The 17,640-nt window shown below is 39.8% G+C and overlaps 2 protein-coding genes across 5 annotated transcripts in view; one reads left to right on the top strand and one right to left on the bottom strand.

Annotated features, from left to right (window-relative positions):
* The first annotated feature begins 3,326 nt into the window (after positions 1-3,326).
* klhl38a (kelch-like family member 38a) lies at positions 3,327-12,776 on the top strand. Its single transcript, XM_017422550.3, has 4 exons — positions 3,327-3,511; positions 5,285-6,641; positions 6,745-6,850; positions 8,647-12,776. The coding sequence occupies exons 2-4, from the start codon at positions 5,286-5,288 to the stop codon at positions 8,934-8,936; spliced, it is 1,752 nt and encodes a 583-aa protein (XP_017278039.1). The 5' UTR covers positions 3,327-3,511; position 5,285; the 3' UTR covers positions 8,937-12,776.
* spire1a (spire-type actin nucleation factor 1a) overlaps positions 12,743-17,640 on the bottom strand; it is a 24,271-nt gene continuing 19,373 nt past the window's right edge. The window contains exons 13-19 of one of the 4 annotated variants that reach the window (XM_017425351.3): positions 16,449-16,472; positions 15,913-15,942; positions 15,276-15,413; positions 15,105-15,175; positions 14,727-14,754; positions 14,474-14,628; positions 12,743-14,390 (exon numbers count right to left, since the gene is read on the bottom strand). In XM_017425351.3, coding sequence (XP_017280840.1) covers positions 14,132-14,390; positions 14,474-14,628; positions 14,727-14,754; positions 15,105-15,175; positions 15,276-15,413; positions 15,913-15,942; positions 16,449-16,472 — 705 coding nt within the window. In that variant the 3' untranslated portion in view covers positions 12,743-14,131. The remainder of the gene's footprint in view (positions 14,391-14,473; positions 14,629-14,726; positions 14,755-15,104; positions 15,176-15,275; positions 15,414-15,912; positions 15,943-16,448; positions 16,473-17,640) is intronic. The other 3 variants (XM_017425367.3, XM_037975680.1, XM_037975681.1) reach the window with 3 other exon arrangements.

Raw genomic sequence — 17,640 nt, 5'->3', positions numbered from 1 at the left:
TGTCTTGAAAATATGTTTGTTTGTTGGACGTATGAAGGAGTTCAAAGCTCTGTAAGCATGATGTCTGGCGTTCTTCCTAAAAGTTGAGGTCCAGTGGTCAAAAATTAGTTATTTATTTTACCTAACACCTGAATAATAAATAAAAAACTACTTATCAGTGTTTGTCATGACACAAAATATAAGAAATATTCAATCAGCCTTACTTTAAAATCACTTTTTAAGAGTAAAGAGATAGTTCAGAGCTTTTAAAATGTGGCTCTGTGGAAATACTTAAAACAGTTAATTATCTTACCTGTTGCAGGTAGTTCTTTGAATGACCTCAGTTTGGAGAAAACACAGACCAAAGTGAATTACCGCTGATTTAAAGCAATTACAGTTTCAAAACTATCATAGCCATTCATGCAACACAGTTTTATAAATCACCAACCCTGCTGCAATACATACTTCATTACGTCAGGTTCCAAGGTTATTTATAAGCACAAACAGCAATAAGAACTATCTGCAGCATTTCCTGTACAGCCCAGGAACTTCCAGCAAGAATAATATGGCAAAGAAAAAGGTTATTAAATCAAATTCTATGTGCGAGATTTGTATTTGTATTGTTTCAGCATTAGCTCGCCAATCCAGTCAAAAACAAACTTTATTTTTCCAAACTTAGAGCTATCTACAACAGGTAAGATATTAATTGTTTATAATCTTTTCACAGGACCCTACTTCAGAACAGCTGAATGTATCCTGTAAGCGTGGTTAGTGCTGTATAAAAAATAAGACCTAAAGAAAGTAAAGCAAGACAAATATTAAAAAGTTAAGAACAAATGATAAAACAGTATTAATAGGCAATAAAAATAACACAGAGATAGGGGCCTGATAAACTCTGCCTCCCAATCTGAAAAGTCTGGGACGAAGTAATTTGCCATGGGAGGATAGACATCTTGAGATATGATAGGAAATACTGAGATTTTTCATGTAGGATAGAAAGTGTGATGATTTTGGATGTAATTCTAAACTTTGTAGGAAGCTGATGTAGGGAGGCTCTTAGACAGGAGAAATGTGATCTCTGCTTGCAGGAACAGTCCATACTGCAGAGTTTGGAATTAGCTTTAAGGTTTTATTGCACCAGTGCATTCTCCTGCTGGAACAAAAACACCAGATATTACAGAACATAATTTATGTTGTACGAGAAAAAAAAAAGGAAAAAAAGAAAATATTGATATGAAATCAGTGAGTATTTGCAGCAGTGAATGTAGGAAAGATTCAACTTTAACATCAGAGATGTGAATGTTCGTGTATCTATAGCAACAGCGTGATTCAGATATGTGTTTTAGTAGTTTTTAAATAACATTGTTGCACATTTCTCTGAGGGAATAGAACAAACTGGGAGATCAAGCTGTTGTATTTGTTGTCTTTTATCCTCATTTTGTGTTGAGTTGTTTTTCAAGAGACACACACAAAGACACTGAATCTTGTAAGTTTGCAGGGTTCAAAGACCTCTGAAGATGAAAACATCTCCCAGTTTTAGTTGCAGTGCCTATTTTCAGTCTGAAGTGTTAAGATGCTGCGGTACGCAAGGCTCTGTTAAATCATTTAACTTACTTTTTAAATGATGTGCAATTTTTGAACACGTCTGAGATGAGATCAGAAGTTTGTCATTACTTAGCAACATACTACCACAGTAAAAAAGAAAAACTACCATTTTAAGCTGGTATGAGCCGATTTATTTTTTACCCGAGTCTCCAGGAAACGCCATAATCTGCGAGCATAAAGCTGTCACTTAGTAACGCGTCAGTGTTGGATTTCACTGTGTGACAAAGTCCACCAAAGCTCCAAGTGCTCTCGTGTCAGGACGTGCCAACAGCTCACTTTCTTGTTGCTGTTCGTCAACCTGCCAACATGAAACTCAGGTTCCTCGTCATATGATGCTAAACAAACCCAACAATAACTCATCTGGCTGCCGTGGGAGCTGATCGGAGCGCAGAGAGTGGAGGGGGACCAACGCTGTGATAAATTATTGACAAGTCACACAAACCTGTTAGGAAAAGGAGGTTTGTTTATCTATGGGGAAACAAAGACAATTAAACAATGACATAACAGGAGGATTTGTTTCGAGTCCTGGTTCAGTTTTGCTTGAGTTTCAGAATCTATAGTTGTCCTTTATGTAAGAGAGGGAATTCTTCAAGAGACAAACATTACAGGATATAGTGATTAAACTTTATTTCACAGCATTCCTAAAATAAGGAAAAGCCTAGCATTCTTTGAAGGAATAAATATCACCCGCTGTCTCTCATATCAAAGTTTTAAACTAACATCATCTTATGGTGAGAAGGGCCGGAGTTATAACCAGTTTGGTCAAACTTTGTAAATGACGTTACGCACAACCTTATGTGATGTTGTGAGATCTGGCGAGGTGTGTTAGTGCTCAGAGTACGTGTTGAGGATGACTCTAACCCAGTGGTGTCCAATCCTGGTCCTGGAGGGCCACTATCCTGCATGTTTCAGATGTTCCTCTGCTCTTCAGCAGGTCTTTAAGTTCTCTAGAAGCCTGTTAATCACTAACTCATTCAAATCAGGTGTGTCAAAGCTGAGAAACACCTAAAACATGCAGGATAGTGGCCCTCCAGGACCAGGATTGGACACCACTGCTCTAAGCTACCACCGCACCAAATTTAAGCCTGTCAAAAAATACCCTTTCATTATTTTTGCTGTGATTTGTTGGTTTCTGTTTTCTCTTTGGGACACCTTAACCACTCTGTATAAGCCAAGAACCGTCAAAGCATCCTCCAATTTTTCTAATATTATATAACTAATTAGGTAGTCTTTAAATTTCCAACAGTAACACTCTCTTTGGACAAAGCTCTCAGTTACTACACTGTATGTATGACTCAGAGATGCTGCTTTCTGCAACGTAAATGTAATAATAATGAGAAGTAGGGAATAAAATGTCATTTTCAGTTGTGCACATTTAAGAAAACACCTCCACACAGAGGAAACTGAGCATCCAGCTGTTTATCCTGATCAACCTGTCCCATCAGCACTGATTTACTGTATAATTACCTCCACTCTGGGTGACTCACACTGAGAAAGGAGGAGGAGGAGGAAAGACTCAAAGACCAGAGGAAGATGGGCAAAGGTTTGCAGCTCGGGGGATATTCGGATTAAGCAGCAGCCTGGGTGGGCATGCACAAAGGCTGATTCAGGCCCCTGTGAGGGTTCTGTTGGAAACGCTCCCTCTGCTGGACCCTGGCAGGGCCAAACAGCTCCGTGTCACATGAGAGGCCCGGCGGAGTCACAGCAAGCCAGGAAGCTATTCTTAGATGAAGGAATGTACACAGCAGCCTCATGGCAAGCTCCACAGTACCTAACGGGAAAACTTTGTCAGTTCTATGGGTCATTTTGCTTTTCAGATGCATGCCTGGATAATACTTTAATTTTTGTTTTTGTTTTTGTTGTAATTCTTGATTTTTCATCAGCCGATCGCACACTGTGGGAATTACTGATTCTCTGAGGGCAGGAGGTAAGGATTCACCGGATCAAAAACAAGTTCCGCTTACAGAAATTACACTGAAAGCCATCAGATTCACTCTTAAAACATTTGCTTTTAATTCTTCAGAGTGTTTGAAATGAGTTTAAGCAGCAAACCAGCTCTCCTACTTGGTTTTTATTCATAAATCTGTAACTGATTTCTTTTATGTTGTTAATTATAAGCTTTCTTTTTAGGTTTAAAAGAGAGCTGATTACATTTTAATTTCCAAGATTCTTTTAGTCTAAATGGGAAATTCAAAAATTAACAAATATATTAGATTTAGTTTTATGATATTTGGCTAAAATGCTTAAAAATGTAAATATCTGAAATTAGTTTGCAAAATTACAGAAGTTAAAATATTTTTTATTAGTTTTTTGGGTCTTTAATGTTATTCATATTGAAGATCTGGCTCTCCAGCAGCAGTCTGCTGTGAAATGTCCCTCTCAGCCACTTGCATTTAATAATACTCAATAATAATTAGGTGTCTAAATATGTCAGGCAGGCCGGGCCCCATAAGTGGGAGTGAATCAAGTGTTTTACTCAGAGATGTTGCTAATAGTCCAATGAAATTCATGCTGGATCATCCCCTGTCACCCGAACGGGAGAGAAGAGGAAGATGAAAGAAGAAAAACACGATGTGTTCAAAATAGCAGCAGAGTTTGTGAGGGAGAAATGGGTCCAGGGGGAGAGATTCAGAGTGACGAAGAGACGAGCTCTGTTGACGCGGCCTTTTAATGTTTGCAGTGACGGGCAGCCTGATGACAGATGTGGCCCCATGGTGGACGGGTGTATCAAGATCATTTAGATAGGGTTTAAAATAGAAAATAGAAAGTCAGTGAATCATATTAGAACAGCTGCTCGGGAGGAGTCAGAAATGAATGGCTTTCCATTAAACTCAGTCACAAGAAATACTGGTTCTCCAGCTTTACTTGTGTTCTGCTGTTGCTGACATAAATATGTTAAAATTGGTTAGATAAAATCCTAACCTTCTTTGTAAATATACACTAAAAAAACAGTTCTTAAATGGTTCAACATTTTACAAACATAATATTCTTCTAACCTGTGAACACCTCATGGTTTCTTCTGAAACACCTGCAGGATTTATGAATCCAGATAACTGCAGTCGAAGAGACTTTTTTTCTTCATCCTCAAAAGCAAACTGGGATTTTATCAACACTGAGTCATTCTGGGCAGTCGAGCAAAAATCCAAGTTTGTGTTACAATCAGGCAGTATTTAAACCTTGAACCTACATCACATATCTTTTGGTATCTAACTCTTTTCTCTCAGACATTTTCTTCAGGTCAGGCTGACACAACAGGATAGATCTCAATAATACCAAACCCAAATATGGACATGAGTTGAGACATTTCTTTATCAGAACATCTGGTTTGGTTTAAAAAAAAAGAAGATATTTTACTTATTTATTAGTTAGTTTGCTGGCATATTCATTTATATTACCAAATACTGAATACTGTCATCTTTTACAGAATTTTCTCTCATAAATTAACAACAGTTTTATTTATTTATTCAGACTTTTGACCTTTAGAACTTTTCAAAAGATGTTGGCAGATCCAAATTTAAGAAACGACAACAATATATAATATAATATTTAAAAAATCTGATGCAAATACCAACATATATTCTAAACAAACAATAAACATGCAAAAGACACAATTATATATTCATTTTGGTGTTTTTGTCTACATTGTCCTCTGCCACTTTCTAATGAAGTATTTTCCGTCTCCTTTTCCTTCTTTCAACAGGATGGCTGTCAGGCGACAGGATATTTTCTCTTTCAAAGACCCAGAGCTTCCCTGCCACCTGCTTGGCCAACTCAACATCCTGCGGCAGGAGCGCATCCTGACTGACGTCCTGCTCTGCACCGAGCACCAGGAGATCCCCTGCCACAGGAACGTCCTGGTGTCCAGCAGCCCGTACTTCCGTGCCATGTTCTGCAACAACTTCCTGGAGAGCAGCCAGGCCCGCGTGAATCTGAAGGGCATCTCGTCCAGTGTGCTCGTCGGCATTGTGGACTATGTTTACACAGGCTGCGTCGCCATCACCATGGAGATCGTGCTCCCGCTCATGCAGGCAGCCTCCATGCTTCACTACGGAGGTCTCTTTGAGGCCTGCTCCATGTTCCTTCAGGAGCAGCTGAGTCCTGAAAACTGCCTGAGCATGATCCGGCTCTCCGAGATCCTTCACTGTGAGAGTCTGAGGGACAGGGCGAAGGAGATGGCCGTCAGGTGTTTCTCTGATGTAGCTGCCACAGAGGATTTCTGTGAGCTGTCTCTTCCGGAGCTCATGTGCTACCTCGAGGATGACCGTCTTTGTGCTGAAGAGGAGCAGGTGTTTGAGACCCTCCTGGCATGGATTCACCATGACCCATTCTCGCGACGCGGGGCCATTCACGACCTCTTCAAGAAAGTTCGTCTGCGGTACATCCATCCAACCTACCTTTTCCAGTTCATCGCCAACGACCCGCTGGTGCAGTCCTCCACCCTCTGCACAGAGATAATTGAGTCGGTTCGACGCCTCATGCTCACGGCCAGCACTAAGTGTAGCCGTGAACTGAAGCCACTCTGGACCACGCCAAGACGCTACACTTGCAGGGAAACGCTGGTGGTGGTCGGAGGACGGAAAAACAATGAGCAGACTTCACGAGAAGCTCTGCTGTACGACGAAAGGACTCAGCGTTGGCAGTGGTTGGCCAAGCTCCCGCTGCGCCTGTACAAAGCTGCGTACGTGTGCATTCACAGCATCCTGTACGTCCTCGGAGGCCTCAGCCTCTGCATGGCTTCAGGCGACAGCTCAGTCAGTGCTACAGTTTACACACTATCCCTCAAAACTAACCAGTGGAGGACTGCTGAGCCCATGCTGGAGCCACGCTTCGCCCACCAAAGTGTTTCCTATCTGCACTTCATCTTCGTTCTGGGGGGTATCGGGGTTGACAAGCGCATCTCTCAGTCAGTAGAGAGGTACAACAGTATGTTTAATCAGTGGGAGGCCATGGCGCCCATGCCCACAGCTGTGCTTCATCCAGCTGTTGCAGCCAGTGATCAAAGGATCTATGTTTTTGGGGGGGAGGATGCCATGCAAAACCCAGTGCGGCTCATTCAGGTAAAGAGCATTTCCATGAGCAGGCAGGCACTTATAATCTAAAGATACATAAACTGAGAAGTAGGATCTCAGACTGACTGTCTTTGTTTGTGCTGTGATGCAGGTGTATCACATTTCTCGCAACCTTTGGTCCAGGCTGGAGACGAGAACGGTGAAAAATGTTTGTGCTCCAGCTGCTGTTATTGAGGACAAGATTTACATCATAGGAGGTGGGAACACACTATTATCTCCTAAGATCATTATAATAAAATCATATTACCATTATCATATTACCATTATCATATTACCATTATCATATTACCATTATCATATTACCATTATCATATTACCATTATCATATTCTGTTGTCTGAAGAGGTTACATTTGTTGTACAGGTCACAGGTTTTATGAGTTTTTCCTTCTGTTCATCATACTGTTTACTTTTTGTGCATAAAAATCCAACCAAAAGGTACTTTTCTCTTGCAAAACTACCCCATACTCCTCATTTGAACCAAGGACTTTCTTCCTATTATGTAAAAGGACAGCTTAGATTTTTTAAAATGGTTATGAAGGTTATGAATGGTTAATATTTTACCTGTTAGAGAGTTTTTTAAAAGCTTTTTATAGGTCCGGTGAGCTAATGGCTAGTCTGAGACCAAGACCAAAATGGATTGCTGCCAACCTAAAACTACATCAGTTAAAAAATAAAATCATAGAAGTTCAGGTGAACTTTATTTTACAAGTCTTTACATCTTGTCATTTTATATTACATAGTTATTCTGGCAGGAATATGATATTACTGTTGGAAGTACCCCAGGATACTCCGGAAGTGCCACAGCTTTATGTAGCTGCTGCTAGCATTTAGTTTTATGCTAATAACCATGTAATGTTAAACTGGCAATAGTATAAAGATTTATAAAACAACAATCTTTTTAACTGCTTTGAAATGTTTCAGGTTGGACTTGTTTTAAGACAAATAATCCTCTTTGGTCTCTTGGACTTGTCGTTAGCTTGTAAATTTGGTCAGAACTGAACTCTTATTTCTTCAAACAAGGTTGTTCAGGGAGCTATCTGGCTGACAACACCATGCATAATTACTGCCAACAGCTGAAGGCAAAACAAAACAATAAGCAGCTTCTGTGTTAAGGACTTTGTTTAAACAGGAAGACATTCTAATTTGTACCAAATAATGCACAGACAGCAAAAGCACTCTAATCAGAGGCCATTTTACGATGCAGAGTATTTCACGTTTAGTGCTTTAGGGATCATTTTACCAACAGTTTCTATGGTCCTGACAGTAAACCTGTTCCTTATAATGAGATAATGTTACCCGTGTGCAGGGGTGTAACTCACTGATGGGTGCTTTTGTAGCTCTTTGAGAGTGATGAGTTTTCTTTGGCTGAACAGACACTGCTTGTGTGTTATTTTTTTCCAACGCATGGCAAGGCTCAACTCCACTTATCTTTCCTCACTTTTAGTATCAGCTTCCCCAGATTAAGCATCCATAACACAGGAAGGATTATCTAATCATCGCTGCGAAAAAATAAAATCATTCAAACACAAGAGACATGACATCTGTGTTTGTGTATCGTGGTCGTTGCACAGTGGAACAAAATTGTTTCTTTTGAATCAACTCGGCTTTTGTAAATCACATTTTAGACAATACTAAACAAGGCTACGGTATTAGGAACTACAGCACACGTGTCAAACTCTGGTCCTCGGGGGTCTCTCTCCTGCATATTTTAGACGTGTTCTTGCTTTAAAACAACACTCCTTGTGGACGCACTTCTGGAGAACTTGCTGATTTGGTGAGGAGGTAATTAAACCATTTGAATCAGGTGTGTTGGAGCAGAAAAACCTAAAACTTCCAGGACAGCGGCCCTCGAGGCCTGGAGTTTGACACCCCTGATCTATAGTGTTGAACCAAAAAGACGCCTTCTTTTCTTTAAAAAAGTACTGTACAAGGTAAATATAAAATATCCCAATAAGTGTCAACTGATTTAACAAGAAAAGTTTTATTTTCCAGGGTATACCCGACGAATGATCGCCTACGATACCAAAGCCAACAAATTTGTCAAGTGTGAGAATCTGAAGGAGCGAAGGATGCACCACAGCGCTACAGTGATCAACAACAAGCTCTACGTCACCGGTGGACGCATCCTCAACTGCCACGACGTCATCGAGGACTCAGACTGTTTCGAGTGCTACGACCCAAAAACGGATGTTTGGACCTCCAAAGGTTCTCTGCCATACAAGCTGTTTGACCACGGCTCCCTGCCGCTCGTTTGTGTTTCCAACAGGCCCAACCCACCGTGACCCACGGCTCAATCAGCCACTTTGGAGCCAAAGCTTCAGGGTGTGTTCTTTACCTCTTCTTCGCTACAACATGTTGGTCTCTACCTGCATCAGCGGGGAACCATTTCAGGCTGAAGCTCCGTGTCTGAGCAGGATGTCTGGTCACGTTGACCTTTGCTTGGATCAAACAGGAGCCTGTAGAGGTGTCAGTGCTGAGGAATCCGAGACAGAACTGAAACGAGAACGTCAGAGATAATGAGGGGTACTTTTCAAAGCTCTTTGCACTGATGTCTGCTCTGTGTTGAAGCTCTCATTTCCAAGACGTTTATACAAAGCATATCACTCTGTATGGCAGCTCCAATTTTCATTTTTCTTTTTCTTTTTTTTGTGATGCGTTAAACAGAAAGGGGAAATGTGTCTGAGCTCTCTTTGTCTTGTAAAACTGATAATGGCACATGTTAATTTGCACTTAATTTACACTATATACAATAGTAAATAATACATTCCTCCTTAATAGAGTGCGCTCAATGATGAGAAATGTTGTCACACAACACATATGAGCTCCTGCAGTGTTAATAAAAGACCTGCCTTCTGTAGTGTCTGATAAAAACTGAACTAACCGGGTCAACGTTATTCAGGTTTTGGGGACTTAATTATGTCTTTAAATTGTCGCCCATCCCTAAAATAAAAAACAAGAAGTCTAGTTCTGTGCAAAGTCGTTTCAATAAATTTCTTGCTGCGTTCAGAAATCAAATAAAAGACAAATTAAGTTAAAGGCAAAGCATTTCTTGCCGGTGTTTTAAATGAACATTTTATGATGAGAAAGGAGAAAGTCATAGCTGCTTTCGTCAAGCCTCGTAAAAGATGATATGAGCAATAACATGTTTGTTCGTAAAGTATGTGTTGAAGATGACTGTCAGCTACAACCACACCAAATTTCAGCTCAATATCTGTGAAATTCACTGAGTTGTGGCTTTTTTTTTTGTTTTAGCTAATGTGGACTAGCTGTGGTGGCTGTCATGAATTAGATCGGCTTCCCAATTTAATCAGTTGTTGATGTATATGCAATGATTACTTTGTGAAAGTTTCATTAAAATCCTTTCAGTGGTCCATGAGACATTTTGCTAACACGACAGACAAACAAACAGTTTAAATGTTGCCAGTGCGTTGTTGCAGCTTCTTTATGCGAGGACACGTGCTGAATGTGGAGGCAGGTCCTCAGTGATGCTGCAGCGACCCGTTTACTGCAAGAGGGAGAGGAAATGATGGGGAGAATTTCAGCATTTTTATCCTGCAGCACAAATGCACAACCGTGACAACCATCATTTAATCCTATTAGAGGATTTATTTCCTTACAATGAATCTATCTTTCTAAAACTGTGTTGTTACTTACATATTTGAGACATTTTCTTAAAAATGCACTATTTTGTTATAAAATGTTAGACCTTAATTCTGTTTGACTTGATTTTTTTTATACTTATTGAGTCATTTTCTCCACACACACAAGAATGTTAGTGATGCAGACACATAAACATGTTAAAAGACTGTCAGGTGGCACGTTTGCTCAACTTCCGCCATCATGCAAATATATTTAACCTGGGCGTGATGTTACGGGAATGCAGCGTATTGTGCTCCAACGTGACTGACGTGCGACCTCTTGACCCGGCTGCTTGCAGTGCTTTTTTAAACGGAGCGTTTGGTATGAGGAGCCCCCCACATGCAGAGGCTAAATATCCGGTTACCGGAGGCCTCCCTGAGAGAGTTTAGATGGGAGAATATCTGGGATCTGGTTTCACTTTTAATCTGTGCTCATTAGTGTGGGACCTGAAAGCAACGAGCGCTGTCTGGAGTTTCTGATTACACGTGATGACTAAACAAAATGTTAGAATGTTATACTGTTCGAACTGATCAACGCGGAACATTTAGGCTCATTCGACGCAGACTGGCTTGTGTTGTCCCTCGTCGGATGTCATGTGCTGGGATGAGTCACCCGGAGCGGCGTTTCCGATGAGCACCGTTGAGCTGCTGCTAAACACACAGCCTGTTCGGGACATTTAATGACCGGGTGTTTGCTCGCTGCCTTTCAATAGAAACCAGTGTGTGAGGGTCACCCTTCAGAGAAGCTGTGACCACGCAGGTTATTTTCAGTGTCTGTTACTAGCTGATCTGCTTATTCTGTGTGGGGACCAGACAAAATCTGAAATTGTTTTTTTTTAATAATATGAACACAAAAAAACTGATGTGCACTACTGTAACTTTTGTTCTGTTTATGTATTGTGTTGGTAATTTTATTTAAACAAGCGGAGAGAAAATGATTTTCCATATATCTGAAAACTGATGAGGACATTTTTGAAATATGTTAGTCAGTTCATCGCTTTTCTAATTCAACTCTAATTTTTAAAAACTTCCGACTTGTAAAATGTAACTTAAAGAAGTCTCATAAACCCATATTTTGTCTGTTGGAGGGTTCTAGCTGTTTAACAGTTCTGGGTCTTCGAATGTTTCCAGTTCAGGATCTGGACTTTTTGAAACCAGTCTGCAGTTTAGCATCGTCTTGCTGAGATATGCAAGGCCTTTCCTGAAAATGATGTCATCTGAATGAGTGTATGTTGTTCTAAATCCTGTATATACTGTTCTGCATTGATGGTGTCTTTCCAGATGTGTAAGCTGCTCGTGACACAGACAGTAATGCACCCCCATATCAATAGAGAGGCAGGCTTTTGATCTGTGTGCTGAAAACAGGCTGGATGGTTCCTTTCCTCTTTAGTAAGGAGAATTCAAAGTTCAATTCCTCTGACCACAGATCAGTTTTCTTCTCTGCCTCTGTCTGTTTTAAATGAACTTTAGCTCAGACAGCAGAGTTTCTGGATAGTGTTCACATCTGGCTTCTTCTTTGCAGGATAGAGCTTTAAGCAGCATTAGTGGATGTTTCAGTGAGCTGTGTTTACAGACATTGATGTGTGGAAGTGTTCCTCAGTCCATGCAGTGATGTCCAGAACAGAATCAGACTGGTTTTTAATGCCCGAAGATCACAACATCCAGTCCTGACTTTGTTTTGTTCTTTGAGCTCAGAGATTTCTTTTGAAATATTTTGATCTTAAGAACTGTAGATGACGGGATTATTTAAAATAATGGACTTGTGAACCTCTGCCCACCTTCTGAGAGATTCCACCTCTCTAAAATGCTCTTTTTATACTCAGTCCTTTTACTGACTGGCAACAAATTAACCTAATTAGTTGTAAAATGCTCCACCGGCTGATTCTTATTTACAGCCTTTTGTTTCCCCTGTCCCAACTTTTGAGATGTGTTGCTGCCATCAAATTCAAAATTACCAAATTTCTCACCTTATTTTTACTGTGAGCCACATTCCACTGGGTGTTTGTTCCTGCTTTGCTACACCTTTCACTATTTTTATTGTTCTCAAAATTGTTTTTTTAGTCAACCAAAATGTTTCATTTTCAAGAGTTTGTTTTTGTGACCTTAATCATAAACAAGAGCATAAAAAAGTCTATGATTTGTTCATAACCTTTACCATAATTTAACATTTGTAACATTTGTTTATTTGTTTGTAAAATACTGAGTTGTTTCTCAGACTTCAGCAGATGTATTTTAAAGTGTTCGGATACAAATCAGTCGGTGTGACTGGATGCATCGGTCCTGAATTCAGCAATAAACTACCTGAAACAATCTGCCACCGCCACCCGTTCCTAAGACTTGTTTTTAAGTCGAGCCTCTGTCGCCCTCTACTGTCTGCAAACAGTTTAACAAACACAATAAATGCACTTTAGTTCATTTGTTTTAAGAATTAGAAAAGGGGGCAATCAAAGTAAAACATAAGAATCATGATAACTTTATTAGAATTTTCTTAATAAAAAGATAGATCTCAGATACAGCATGCACACATTCCTTACAGAGGTTCTAGGATTGTTTCGTAGGAACATGGCGTCATTATTTAACAGGCTGGTTCATTTGACGATGTGTTCGTTGTGTTCGTGTGTGTGGGGTGTGTGTGTGTCTGTGTGGGACTGTGAGGAGTCATTTGAAAGGGTAAAGGTGTTCTTAAAGCATAATCAAAGATAATTCTTCTCCAGAAACATCTACATTCAATTCTGTGGGGTCTTTTAAGTCATTTTTAACTTTAACAGCAGCCATTAACACACGTTTTCATTTATAGGGGCCCTGAAAAACAAATATTTATATTAATATTAATAAAGACAAAAACCCTCCATAAACCAAAACTTGGTCCAATTAAAGTGCTATTTGTGATTTTGAGGGGCATATTAACACTGAGGAGTTTAGGAACCATAAAACAAATCAAATCTGATTACATTAACAAACATAACATACAGAGTGAAGCGTTCCAACAAAGTCTGTGAAGAGGCAGAAACCTTAAACCTGGCAAATTATTCTTTGACTTAGTTTAAGTTTATTAAATTAATTTTAAAACTGGGACAATCCAGAATATACAGCATGTACAAAACCCTTCACGCATGTTTCTGCTGCCCACTTTGGAGCAGAGGGGCGAAAAAACAGAACCTTACATGACCCTAAAATTGAGTTTATCACAGATATGTACAGCAGGTCTGTAGCTCCGAAGGCATTCAGACGTTACGATTTGGCACAAAATTCAACAAACACTTTGACTAAAACCAACCCTGAAAAAATCTTAGACCATTTAACCCCTCTACACGTCGTCTCAGAGATTTGAAATAAAAAAAAATAAAAATGCATTTGATCTGAGATGTTAAAGGTGTAACATTTGGCATAATTGTTGCTGGAAGGATCAGAGAGAGGGAGGGGACCCCTGCAGACCTGACGAGAGACGCTACAGTGCATTTCTGTCAAAAGACAATCTGTTTATCTTCCTGAGTGCAAAAAGTAAACAGGAACATCGATAGCTTACATTGATTGGGTCTTTGCAATATTTACATGATATCACAGCCACGTGTGGCTTTCTCTGTCGTTTATGTCGAACTTTCACCTTTGCTCGTTTCACAAACATGACCTCGGCACTTTCTTTTACCTAAAATACAACAAACTGTTGCTGCCTCCTAAAAAGAACACGTTAGGTACGATGGCAGCAACTTTACCTGAGCGGGGAACCATTTCTAATGTTGTAACGTCTTAAAACTGTGGGTTTCTTTCATTAAATGTCCAAAAACTGTAAGAGGCATGAACCAAAGTGCACAAAGAGGGTGGTGGTGGTGGTGGGGGTTCTACACCTCACTGATGGTGCGCTCCGAGGGCGTGAAGTTGATCGACCTGGACGAAGACATGTAGAAGGACTGGGTTTTGCGGTTAATTCGCGCCCTCTTGGAGGCCACAGACAGGCTGCGTTTGCTGGAGGAGATGATCTCCGTGATGAACTTCTTGCAGCCCACGCAGACCTCCATGGTGACCCAGTCCTCCGTCAGTTCCTTGGGCAGCTGCAGCTCGTCCTGCGACTGACCGTCTTTGCTGCTGTGCTTGGACAACCTGAAGACAAAAAAGGAAATGTTGAGAATCTGGTTTTACTACACATCCAACTCACTCAGCACGTTAAGCATTTCTGCATGAACCTTCTGCGTAGACTGTGCATGCCGTGTCCAGAGTCAGAGTGATGTTTCTCTGACTCAGACGGAGCAGAAGCTGTGTCAGAATTCTCTTTAGTCGTGGTACTGGGGCCCAGAGAGTAGATGGGCAACGTGGAGTAGGGCTTAGACGGAAGACGCATCTGGGGTTTAAAAAGAATAAAAATTAAAATTAAAGCTGGGTATGCAGCTTTACAGAAGAGTGTAACTGAACTAAAATGTGTTAAAACTGTCCTCCTACCTTTTTGGAACATTGGGCGCACACCGGCCTGAAAAAATAAAATGAACCTTTAACTTGGATATGTCTGAACAGATGAAATGCTGCGTTTAAAAACATTTAATAAATAGTAAATATTTTGTTTATAAAGGCTTATTTTTCTAAAATGTTTCTAGCAACTTTTTGTCTTTCCCAAAGAAAAGGAAAATTTGGTAATTTCTTTGTGTTTTGTTTTGAAATTAAAAATACAATAAACAGCAATTTAGCATTTTTACTTAATATGTTAATGTTAAGACCTGATGTGGAATGGTTTTGTTTTGATAAATCTTTGTAAATTTCGCAGTAAAGTTTGTTGATTTCCTGTTTAAGTTAAATATTACAGGTAACGGTGGCTCAGTTTACCTTTTGCAGAACTGGCAGATGTAGGACCAGGTGAAGAAGGAGAACTTTTTGGTTCGACATGAAAAGCAAATCTATAGAAAAAAAAAAGATTGGGTCAGAGATGTAAACATTATCTGATGCGTTTAAATAAAAGTGACAAACGAGCATTTTCTCTGAACGTGTAAGCCCTACCTTTCCTTTCTTAAGGCCGGTGTAGACGTCTTTGTATTGCTGAAACTTCTCCAGCTCGGCCTTGACCAGAACCTGCCTGATGTGCATCACCTCCTCCACCGTCAGAGCCAAACACTCCACGGGATAAGAGAACTCCTCCTGCAGGAGACACGCACACCACGTCAGCGAGCCTACAGCTACAGAAAAATGGCCACAAGATGCAGGAGTGGGAGACAGCAAAAGGTGACGGCAACTCCTACCAGTAAGACAAACACCGGGTGAATGGAAACAAGACACCATAAAATGATGACGGTGGAGTCACAAAGCTTTCACTCACAGTGTGACAATGAGAAGACATGCAGAACCTCCAGGTTTCCTTTTTAGAAACACTGATAATAAACTAACAAAAGTAGCTTCGATTCCTCCACTAATTGTTTCATCTCCTGTAAGTTAAACACCTGTGAGCTTCTTCACCGATCAGCTGCAGCTGTGACTTTTTACAGGACATTTCTCCTCCCTTTTAGCTCCATTCACTCGAGACAGACGTGACACAACGTCCCGTTCGTGTAAAAACCGATAAACCGAGTTCCACGAGCGGGGCTCGGTGTGGGTTCGCCCACACAGTTCGGCTCAACGGCATGAAGGAATGGTAACGTACCGTGCCCTGACCACTGCAGGCTGCGTCCACCTGACCAGCAGAGAGACAGAACAGGACATTCAGGCCCAAGCAGAACCTCCAACCAGCTAATCACATGCAGCATGTCTGATGAAACTCAACACAAGGCTTCCATCCACTGAAGGAGAATTTTAGAGTCTGTTACGTAATCATTTACAGCTAACTTTGTTAAAGTGAATAAAACAAACAAAAATAACTATCTGGAACCATCCTGTTAGAGGGGCCAAATTTATATATTACATTTCTTATTTTTATTTGATATATAGCGTGAAATTCAATTTCATAACAAGCGAAACATAAAAGCAGTCTCATGATCAAAAGTCACTTGACATCATCCATCTCAAATGGAAGAGAGTTCACTAAAATGTCAGACTTCATCTGACTACTGCATGGTTGTAGCTCCATCACGAACTCACTGTCTGCCCTCGTTTGACTCATTTCATCATGCTTAAAAAAAGAAAAGTTAAATGAAACAAGAATAGAGCGGTGAGGAATAAACAAGACATAAACAGAGTTACCTTGCCACTGGGATTTCCAGTTTGCTGCAGAGTTGTATAAAAAAGGATAAAACTGCAGGTAAGTGTTTTTAAACAAACTGGCGAACCAGAGTTAATATGATCATGTGGTTCAACAGGAGGCATCAGAAGATGAACGTAACAAAAATGTCAACTAAAGAAGCTCAATTTCCTATAACACTAAACTATTTGATTAGAAATATTTTTGTGCTTTCAAACAGCAGCTGTCACAGATTTTAAGCAAGCCTTACTTACAAATGTATCCCTAATAGAGCCATTTAATTCCAGCTTTTAGGTGTTTTATCTGTGCTGACGAATTTCATTTAGTAGATAATACAGCCTCTAGTTTAGCACCTCAGGTCTGTTATTATAAAACCAAAAAACAAACTCATTTCATCCAAACCTCTCAGTGCAGCTGCCCTGTGGTTTCAATTACATCCCATCATCCTCACAGTAACAACATGACCGGTCACAGGACAGGAGGAAAAATAGGAAATATTTTCTTCATCCACTGATGAGGGTTGATTTAGTCACATTCATGAACTCTAATTTTAAAATGGCAGCCCATTTTCCTAAAATGATTAGGAGTAATTACTGGTCTAAATTAAAATAATAGAGAAACTGTTTACAAAATACACCTTTTTGTGATGCTTGTGTTTTATTGTATTTTTAAAAATATGTAATTTAGCTCATGTTAATAAACCTAACTACTGTGGATCAAAAGATTATTTCTTTTAAACTTTGCTGCAGTGTCCCAGCTTTTGTTGAAATGCTCTGCTAGCATCAAATTTGAAATAAATGTAAAAAAATCATTAAAAATGACTTGCAGCACATAGCTGTCTAGTAGTATTTGCATGTTACAGTGACTTTTTTTGTTTGTGTTTGTTAGACTCATAAATTATTAATTTAGCCTATTAAAACAATGAACATTTTTTAATAGTTTTTTCTGAATGATGTCATCATTTTTGTTTTTAATTTTCTTTCATCACATGCAGAGTTTGATTTAATTATAGGTCCCAAGTAGCACTGACATTGAGTTAGTGATATTAAACATAATACGCATGTGCAAATCTTTCTGTAAGTTTTTATTATAACTCCAATCTGGTGGTCTGTTTAAACAGCAGTGATGTTAAAAATCTGCCTCTTGATCATCCAGGCATTAATAGGCAGTTTAAAATAAATAATTATAAAGTGA

The sequence above is a fragment of the Kryptolebias marmoratus genome, linkage group LG5, assembly GCF_001649575.2.
Source record: "Kryptolebias marmoratus isolate JLee-2015 linkage group LG5, ASM164957v2, whole genome shotgun sequence".
Classification (NCBI taxonomy): domain Eukaryota; kingdom Metazoa; phylum Chordata; class Actinopteri; order Cyprinodontiformes; family Rivulidae; genus Kryptolebias; species Kryptolebias marmoratus.
Note: the sequence above shows the minus strand (reverse complement) of the source record. Positions and strands in the feature narration are given on the sequence as shown.